A 10,754-nucleotide genomic window follows, 5' to 3' on the forward strand; every position below is an offset into this window, starting at 1 on the left:
CAGTAGGCCTTTAACTTGTACTAACGCAGTAGTCTTTGACAGTGTGTATTAGTACTTTAACTGCAGTACAGAATAAACACTAGAGACTTCAGATTCCTTCATGAGTTGTGTGTTCTGAATATAAATAATAGGTGAGTTTCACACTCACTTTGTCAGCAGAGCTACATTTGATTTCTCAAATATTGATTTTGGAAACAGCTCCATTATGGTTAGCATGGTTAGCATTGGTTAGCATTGGTTAGCTCCTGTTGTTAGAGCAGCTGGTGATCCTGAACAGCTGTTAGGATTAATCACTGTTCCAGTTAACCCTAACCAAGCTCAACTCTTCTCCAACAAAACACATTTTACAGTTTAATGAAAGATCAAAAATCTGCTGAAAAGTGGAACTTACCAGATGTTTAACGAGGGGGAAACATCTGCGTCACAACAAGACAAAGTCAAAGTAAGAAACTGCTGAATTGCAAAGAGCAGGAAGTTGACCAGGGAGAGAGAGAGGAAGTGGGGGGGGGGGGAGAGAGAGAATCTGGATTCAGTTCCACAGTCACACAATAATCTCATACCAAATATTAAATCACACCGGGAACATTTTACTGTCCCCGGTGTGATTTTACTTTACATTTACCCCTAACGCCCCTAACCATAACCCTGTCCAATCTTAACTCTCCAACCCATTTTCCAGTTTGATGAAACTAACAGATCAGAAATCAGCTGAAAAGTTTTACTCACCAACAGTTTAACCTGGAGGAAACATCTGGGTCACAACACAGGACGGAGTGGAGGACCAGAGGAAGACTTCTACACACCTAAGTAGCCCGTATGAGCAGATGAATGAGAATTAATTTAGCCAGTCTCCTACATACGTTGTCCTAGGGAAAGGGGGGGGGAATTCATTTACCCATGGGGCCACATGAGGAACAGGGGCTGTTGTGGAGGAAGTATCAAGGTAGTATTAAAAGCTAAATGTACAACGTATACGTCGATGTATATGTGACACGGAGGCCACTTGGAGAGATCCCTGCTGCTGTACAAGCTGCTGATCTTTAGCTCATTAGATGGTCAGTTAGCTCCATCTAGTGGACAGATAGTAGAACTCCATCATCTGATGGGGGACTTCTCTCACACTGACTGGGTCCAAGAGTGAAGGCTGCAGCCTGGAGCGTCCCATGTCATGCCATCCTGCCTGGTGCCATCCCCGAGCTTCTACTTTTCAAAATAAAAGCTTGAATCTGGAATAAAATACTTTAAACAATAGGCCATCTGTCTTACTTTTCAAAGTAAAAGCTCCCGCCAACTATCATGCTAATGAATGAAATACTTGAAATATATATATTTTTTTAAATATTTAAAATATCTATCCGTCTCTAAAATAAATGCAGATTATAGGCAAACTTAAAGATTCCTGGGACCAGGTTGGACTGGTTCTGACGTCTCTCTGACTCTGAAGTTATGAAGACGTCACGGCGTCATCGGATCAAATGCACATCGACACCAGAAATTCATACGTTGTAGAATTATTCTATTAATGTCAAGAAGTAACACAGATGTAGAAGAAAGACATCCCTTTATACGTATATCTGGTGAGGGGAAATTCACATTGTTCACTCAGTTTGGTTCATTTAATACACACTGGACAGTGAGGTATTGGCAGAGGTGGAAAATAAGGAAATACATTACTTACATTACTGTATTGAGCAGTTTTGTTGTGTATTTTTCCAAGTAGTTTTTAAAATGTACTTGATTTTAAGGTGAAGGATTGTATTTTGCTACATTACAGATCCTATTGTTACTGAGTAAAAAGAAGTTTACTAATGAAAACTGAAAGGAAGAAAATCAATAAAAATAAAAATCCCACCGTCTACAACCACTACACCAGACCTGGGCTTTCTTTTTTGTGCCAACGTATGCAGCTTCTTCTTCTCTGGTTGCAAGGCGCAATTAAAAAGAAGTAGAAGAAGTGTAAGGTGTGGGAGGGTCGGACCCATGGATGTATTAAGAGAACGGTCTGACCCCTGTGGGGGCGAGCTGAGACCTGAATGGGAGACATTAACATGGACGGGAATCAGCTGTTATCCCTCAAAAACATCAGCTCATGGGAAAGAAAGAGAGGTCGATACAGAGCGCCGAGGTTTTAACCAAACATGGACGCACAACATCAACACAACACTACGCCATCTTCTGAAGGGGAGCTTCTAGTTACTTTTCAGGTTTTTCCCTTCTTGTCCAATGAAAACCACGTATCTCCAGATGTGTGTTGATGTTGAATGTTTGTGATAAACTGAAGTATGATGTCATAAGAGTGTCATAAAAAAGAATAAATCTGTAAAATAAGAAGAAACTAAATGTCAAAGTTCAACTCAGTTCAGTTTATTTAAGAAGAAGACAGATCAAATTAATAAAACTAATGATTATACATGGGTTAAAAGTCACAGAATTAGCCAAAAGCTAGCAAACCTCCTCCCCCCCCGAACACAATCAGCTGTTCTCATGGCACAGGGAACATTTCACCAGTAGAAGGAAAAATGGATTCAATACAATTTCAGCAAATTTTGGACGCTAACTTGATGCCATCTGTGAAAAAGCTGAAGTTAAAGAGAGGACGGCTTCTACAAATGGATAATGATCCTAAATACACCTCAAACTCCACGGGGGATTACATCAAGAGGCGTAAACTGAAGGTTTTGCCATGGCCTTCACAATCTCCTGACCTCAACATAATGTAAATCTATGGATAGACCTTAAAGGAGCAGAAATCTCAAAGAACTGGAAGACTTTAGGAAGGAAGAATGGGCGAAGATACCTCCAACAAGAATTAAAGACTCTTGGCTGGCTACAAGAAGTGTTTCCAGGAGGGAGGGGGGGGGGGGGGGGGTACAAGGTATTAACTCTGCAGGGGGGCCAAACTTTCGCAGACGTCACAGTTATTTTGAAAGTGGAAATTATGGAAATAAAATCTAATTTTTTGTGACATATTATACGAATGTCTAATCTGTCCGTCTGTGCTGTTTGTCAGACAAACAGCAGTGACCAGTCTGGTAGCTCACAGGGCTCTAGGGTGCTAGTTGGTGTCTGTTAGCTCACAGGGCTCTAGGGTGCTAGTTGGTGTCTGTTAGCTCACAGGGCTCCAGGGTGCTAGTTGGTGTCTGTTAGCTCACAGGGCTCTAGGGTGCTAGTTGGTGTCTGTTAGCTCACAGGGCTCTAGGGTGCTAGTTAGTGTCTGTTAGCTCACAGGGCTCTAGGGTGCTAGTTGGTGTCTGTTAGCTCACAGGGCTCTAGGGTGCTAGTTAGTGTCTGTTAGCTCACAGGGCTCTAGGGTGCGGCTAACATTTTCCCAGGTGGCACCGGTGCACCTAATGTCCTCGCATTCGCCGCCTCTCCACAACCTAAGCAAATCGATATGGTTTATGACCCATTTCTTTTGTAAAGCCGTGCCTGTGTTTTGGATCTCCCCCCCCCCCCCATTCACTCACACATGGCTCCCAGCGACAGAGTCAGAGCAGCGACAGCGCGGGTCCACACTTCTGACATTTGTCCACAGTTTTAATTATTATTAACACAACTGTATATTGTTTAGCATGAGACACAAACCTCTATTTGTACCAGTGTTTCCGTGGTAACTCTGATATCACAGTCGCCACGGCAACAAACACAGAAGAAGTTATTGAATGCAACTAACTTCAGTTGGTAGAGTAACAGCGTGAGACGGAGTTACTGGATCCATTCATAATGAGTCCCCCCCCCAGCTATTTTAATCAGTTATTGATGAAAACAAGTGAAGGAGCTTTCACAGAGTAACATTTAACAAACATATCTACATATCCTAAGCTATTTATTTCAGATAATTTTCATTTCCATGTGTTGCAGCTGTACGTATAACTTTAACATAAGAGGAATGTAGAACAATATGGATGCAGTTAAACAGTGAGGAAAATAAGTATTTGAACACCCTGCTATTTTGCAAGTTCTTCCACTTATAAATCATGGAGGGTCTGAAATTGTCCTCGTAGGTGCATGTCCACTGGGAGAGACATGTCCACTGGGAGAGACATAATCTAAAAAAAAAAATCCAGAAATCACAATGTATGATTCTTTAACAATTTATTTGTATGATACAGCTGCAAATAAGTATTTGAACACCTGAAAAAATCAATGTTAATATTTGGTACAGTAGCTTTTGTTTGCAGTTCCAGAGGTCAAATGGTTCCTGTAGTCCTTCACCAGGTTTGCACACACTGCAGAAGGGATTTTGGCCCCCCCTCCACACAGATCTTCTCTAGACCAGTCAGGTTTCTGGGCTGTCGCTGAGAAACACAGAGTTTGAGCTCCCTCCAAAGATTCTCTATTGGGTTTAGGTCTGGAGACTGGCAAGGCCACGCCAGAACCTTGATCTGCTTCTTCCAGAGCCCCCCCTTGGTTCTCCTGGCTGTGGTCTTCGGGTCTTTGCCATGTTGGAAGACCTCGACCCATCTTCAAAGCTCTAACTGAGGGAAGGAGGTTGTTCCCCAAAATCTCGTAATACATGGCCCCGGTCCTCCTCTCCTTAATACAGTGCAGTCGCCCTGTCCCATGTGCAGAAAACCCCCCCCCAAAGCATGATGCTACCCCCCCATGCTTCACAGTAGGGATGGTGGTCTTGGGATGGTCCTCATCATTCTTCTTCCTCCAAACACGGTTAGTGGGATTATGATCAAAAAGTTCTATTTTGGTCTCATCAGACCACATGACGTCCTCCCATGACTCCTCTGGATCCTCCAGATGGTCGTTGGCAGACTTAAGACGGGCCTGGACATGGTCTGGTTTAAGCAGGGGAACCTTCCGTGCCATGCATGATTTCAAAACATGACGTCTTAGTGTATTACCAACAGTAACCTTGGAAACGGTGGTCCCAGCTCATTTCAGGTCCTGGACCAGCTCCTCCCGTGTAGTTCTGGTCTGGTTTCTCACCTTTCTTAAGATCACTGAGACCCCACAAGGTGAGATCTTGCATGGAGCCCCAGTCTGAGGGAGACTGACAGTCATGTTTAGCTTCTTCCATTTTCTAATGATTGCTCCAACAGTGGACCTGTCTTCACCAAGCTGCTTGGACATGTCCCCGTAGCCCTGTCCAGCCTTGTGGAGGTGGACAATTTAGTCTCTAGTGTGTTTGGACAGCGCGTTGGTCTTGGCCATGTTAGTAGTGGGATTCTTATTGATTGTATGGGGGGGGACAGGTGTCTTTATGCAGCTAACGACCTCAAACAGTGCATCTAATTTAGGATGATAAATGGAGTGGGGGGACATGTTGAAGACAGACTAACAGGTCTTTGAGGATCAGAGTTCTAGCTGATAGACAGGTGTTCAAATACTATTTGCAACTGAATCATACAAATAAATAGTTAAAAATCATACATTGTGATTTCTGGATGTTTTTTTAGATTATGTCTCCCACAGTGGACATGCACCTACGATGACAATTTCAGACCCTCCATGGTTTCTAGTGGAAGAACTTGCAAAATAGCAGCGTGTTAAATACTTATTTTCCTCACTGTAAAGAGACCAAAAAAGATGGAAAAATCTCCAAAAGGCAAATGACAGATTAGACATTTGTATAATATGTCACAAAAAGACTCTACTGTGGTTAAAATCAACAAAAAATCATGATTTTCATCTAGGCCATAATCATGCAGCCCTAATTCATACTTTAATACTAAACTAACATATACACACATATCAATTAGATAGATATATAGATAGTTATTGTTTGTTTTTTCTTGAAGCTGCACTTTCATATGTCTCTTTGTAGTTTGCTTATTTAAAGCTAATGTACCTGACTAGACTATTTCGCCTTCTCTCGAGTGTGAATGCGCTGGTGACATTTAAGGCTACCGCTCTCAGAAAATGCTCTTACCACATATATCACAGCTGTACGGCTTCTCTCCAGTGTGAGTGCGTTGATGTTTTGTAAGGTTACTACTCCCAGAAAACATTTTCCCACAGTGTTCACAGCAGTACGGCTTCTCTCCAGTGTGGATGCGTTGATGTGTTTTAAGGTCACTACTCTTAGAAACATTTTCCCACAGTGCTCACACCTGTGCGGCTTCTCTCCGGTGTGAACGAGCTGGTGTCTTTTAAAGTCAATACTTCGAAGAAAGGCTTTACCACATAGATCACAGCAGTACGACTTCTCTCCAGTGTGAATGCGCTGGTGAGATTTAAAGCCACTATTTTAGTAAAGGTTTTGCCACATTGTTCACACCGGTACGGTCTGTCTCCGGTATGAACACGTCGGTGGACTACTAGGCTATCACTCCAAGAAAAGGTTTGACCACATAGATCACAGCTGTACAACTTCTCTCCAGTGTGAGCGCGTTGAGTTTTATAAGGTTACTACTCCCAGAAAACCTTTCCCACAGTGTTCACAGCTGTACGGCTTCTCTCCAGTGTGGATGCGTTGATGTGTTTTAAGGTCACCCCTCTTAGAAAACATTTTCCCACAGTGTTCACACCTGTGCGGCTTCTCTCCAGTGTGAACGAGCTGGTGACTTTTAAAGTCAGTACTTCGAAGAAAGGCTTTACCACTAGATCGCAGCAGTACGGCTTCTCTCCAGTGTGAATGCGCTGGTGAGATTTAAAGCTTTTATTATTAGTAAAGGTTTTGCCACATTGTCACACCGGTACGGTCTCTCTCCGGTGTGTGAACACGTTGGTGGATTACTAGGCTAGCCCTACTAACAAAGGTTTGACCACATAGATCACAGCTGTACGGCTTCTCTCCAGTGTGAGTGCGTTGATGTTTTATAAGGTACTACTCCCAGAAAATATTTTCCCACAGTGTTCACAGCTGTACGGCTTCTCTCAGTGTGGATGCGTTGATGTGTTTAAGGTCACCCCCTCTTAGAAAACATTTTCCCACAGTGTTCACACCGATACGGTTTCTCTCCGGTGTGAACATGTTGGTGGACTACTAGGCTACCCCTCCTAGAAAAGGTTTTACCACATAGATCACAGCTATGTAGATTCTCTCCAGTGTGAACGCGTTGATGTGATTTTAGGTTGTTCTGTCGTTTGAAAGCTGCCCCACATAGATCACAGCTGTACGGCTTCTCTGCACCGTGTCTGCGCTGGTGAGATTTAAAGCCAGTTTTATTAGTAAAGGTTTTGCCACACTGTTCACACCGGTACGGTTTCTCTCCGGTGTGAACATGTTGGTGGACTACTAGGCTATCCCTCCTAGAAAAGGTTTTACCACATAGATCACAGCTGTACGGCTTCTCTCCAGTGTGGGTGCGCTGGTGAGATTTAAAGCTACTACTATTAGTAAAGGTTTTCCCACATTGTTCACACCGGTACGGTTTCTCTCTGGTGTGAGCACGTCGGTGGACTACTAGGTTACCCCTCCTACAAAAGGTTTTACCACATAGATCACAGCTGTGTAGATTCTCTCCAGTGTGAACTCTCTGATGAAGATTTAAATGTCCAGATGTTGTGAAGGATTTGTCACAGTGTTGACAGTGGTGACATTTTGGTCCCTTTCCTCTTCTCTGTTTCTATAGCAACAGACAAACAAAGCAAAAGACAGAGGAAGAGTTAGTGAACAACCTTCTAAAAACCCCGGACTTGCTCTAACTCATTTTGTCATAATTCATGACAAAATGAAGGAAAATATGTGTGATGGCTAGGTTTAGTAATAAGGGTCCAGTTATAAACTAGTCGGACCAAGATGAAAACAACGGCTCCACAACATTATCAGATCATTTAGAAAGAAAAACTATTTACATATTAAAAAGTTAGACTAAAAGATGACACAAATACAGATAAAATATTGTGACACTATGCAGCATCTGAATATTTCAAGGTAGTATTAGTGCTGCACGATATCAGGAAACTATGAGATATGCCTAACGTTGTGATTATAAAGATAACGATAGAACTTGTAATAATACATATTAAAAACTGTAGCCTACTGTTGGAATTTAAAATGTTATGTGCTTAAACATTGTGTGTGATTTGCATTTACATTTAAGCTAAAAGTTAAAAGATTTATTCAGCATAAATGAAGACATGTTGGTCATGCATTAAGTTTGTTGTTATAAGTATATAGTTTGTTGTTTGTTGCATTAAGTTGTTTGCAATACTCTGTTCAATAACATAAGATGTTCTGGTATATTTTGTTATAACCCTTTTCTACAAATGTGTCAGAAGTGAATGATGATGTAGAGAGGCCACATCCTGTCTCTGGTTTCAGTCACTTTCACCCCCACTGATCCTTTTCTGAACTGAGGGTCATAAACCTCAGTCACATTCCAATTGAAAGATAACGCATAGGCACACACACACACAACCACACACAACACAACAACACACCACACACCACACACACACACCACCCCACACACACACACCACTGTGGCCAAGGAGACCCCCCCCCCCCCCTTGTGAATAAGACCAGGGGGTCCAGGGAGCGTGAGTCAGACCGTGTAGGGTGACTCTGTATTTGTCTCTACGATATCCTATGTAATAAATGGATTCACACATCCACATCTGAGATTTTGATACTAATTGAATGCCCTGAGATGGAGCAGGATTAGCTCCAACACTCATCAGTTCTGCTGCTTTCAGTCGTTTGCTAAAAAATCTGTTGCACTCATTACGTTCTCATCTGAGCAGATTTCTGTCATTCAAACTGAGATGTGGTTAAAAACTTTTAAAGCCAATCTAATGAAGAGTTAAGAATAGATCAGAGTTTTATTCGGGCTTGGGTCCATGAATACATGTCAGCGTGCTGGAGGACGTAGATAAAATAACTGGACAGCATCGAGAAAGAAATCAGAAATGCCCGTTTGCGTTTAAATCAAGTGTTTGGAACTTTTTTTGATTTTTTAACAAGGAGGGGACAACTGAGAATGGATATGAGACATGGGGTTTGCAAAGAAAACATTTATACCACCTTAATTAAAATCTAATTGTTGTAGCACAGCAGTGCATAGCTGCTGTATTACAGCTAGTCACCTTAACTAAATGCAAAAACAACAAACACTTCAGTTTGCCAGGTGTATACAACATTTATAACATATTCATGAAGGTTGGTTTGTTAGTCAGCCTAACCGTCACATTTTACAGCAATAAAGTTCCTGTGAGATGAACAAACTGTTGACAATGTTTTCCTTTAAGCTAATAAATTGAAATATATCGCAGAATGTTTAAAATTGCAATAATATCATATCGTGACCAAGTATGGTGATAATATGGTATCGTGGAGCCTCTGGTGATTCCCCCCCCCCCTCTTAGGTTGTGCTGAACATTTTAGTGCCTGTGTATAAGATAAGATAATTTGTTTATTAGTCCCCAATGGGGAAATTACTGTACTGCACTCTGTGTACACACTTTTTGTTAGTACTCACACACATATTCAGGACCTATACATGCACTATACATAAAAAGCTTCTACACATCAGTCCTGTGAGAGGACCAGATCCAGGTAGGAACAATCTCACTCTCACACACACACACACACACACACACGATAAGTGAGCGGCTACAGAATAGTTGTAACTTCCGTTCTTCACTTCAAAAGTCTAAAAACGGGAAAGGAACGATAAAGGAAAAAGTCTGTTGACATGACAACGTTTTTGTGCTGATCTGATCTTTGACTCAAACCTGATCCAGACCGAGCCGTGAGCATTGGTGATCCATTGCAGCCCGACTACTAGACATGGATTTTATGATGTTCATACCAATGTCGAGAGTCATTTATATAAAAATCCAAAAGACATTAGTGAAAAGCGTCTGTGAGCATTCATTAATATTGAGATCAGATTCCTGGTCTCTTCAGTTGGAGTAACCTCTTTCCTTCACTCACCTCCTCCTTCTTCCTCTTGCTCCCTCGTCCTCTGAGTCGCCGAGGGCTCCCTGCACACCCTTTCCTCTTGCCCTCCTCCTCTCCTCCTCTTCCTCCTCCTCCTCCTCCTGGTGTCTCTGCAGGTACTCGGTGATCAGGTCCAGGTCCAGGTGGTCTTGCGCCTCCCATATGTTCTCCTCACTGGAAAGGTGAGTGCAGACAGAAGCCAAATAACTCACACTTGTGTTTTTTAGGAAATACATTCTCACTCTAGCTGATAATTTGTATTATTCCTTTTATCTGTTGCCATGGTGACCATACCAAACCTTCAACTTGAGAATGCTGAAAATTATGCTGTTGATTGGGTGTGTTGTATGTGTGTGTGTGTGGTGTGTGGTGTTGTGTGTGTGTATATAGGACCAAAATCACCAGTTATAATATTCTGGACTCTCCTTACTCTGAGCACCCCTTCCATTTCAGCAGAAACTCTACTCTTCCCTTCACCACTCTGCGGTCCCAAAACCTTCCCACCACATACTCCTCCTCTTCCTCCTTCACTGCTGCAGGCTCCTCCTCCTCTTTCCTCCTTCACTGCATGCAGGCTCCTCCTCCTCTTCCTCCTCCACTGCTACAGGCTCCTCCTCCTCTTCCTCCTTCACTGCTGCAGACTCCTCCTCCTCTTCCTCCTTCACTGCGCAGGCTCCTCCTCCTCCTCTTCCTCCTTCACTGCTGCAGGCTCCTCCTCCTCTCTTCCTTCTTCCACGCTGCAGGCTCCTCCTCATTCTCCTCCTTCTTTCCTCCTCCGGTCGCCAGCTTGACGTCTGCCCCAAGGGGGGGGGGGGGTTTCAAATTGAGTAACCGTGGTAACCAATGATTGTTCTTGATTGGTTCACTACTTAACTCTCAGAGGAGAAACCCTGGAAAGCAGAATCACGGAGTC

At 42.8% G+C, this 10,754-nt stretch overlaps 1 protein-coding gene across 1 annotated transcript; it reads right to left on the bottom strand.

Annotated features, from left to right (window-relative positions):
* Positions 1-1,989: 1,989 nt before the first annotated feature.
* LOC116679015 (gastrula zinc finger protein XlCGF49.1-like) lies at positions 1,990-9,866 on the bottom strand (the record flags this gene model as incomplete). The annotated part of the gene is made up of 3 exons (XM_032508761.1): positions 1,990-2,029; positions 6,907-7,523; positions 9,836-9,866. Coding segments are annotated over 3 exons (688 nt in total), but the record flags the coding sequence as incomplete, so codon positions are not given.
* Between the last annotated feature and the right edge of the window lie 888 nt (positions 9,867-10,754).

This window comes from Etheostoma spectabile, unplaced genomic scaffold (genome assembly GCF_008692095.1).
Source record: "Etheostoma spectabile isolate EspeVRDwgs_2016 unplaced genomic scaffold, UIUC_Espe_1.0 scaffold00009152, whole genome shotgun sequence".
Taxonomy (NCBI): Eukaryota; Metazoa; Chordata; class Actinopteri; order Perciformes; family Percidae; genus Etheostoma; species Etheostoma spectabile.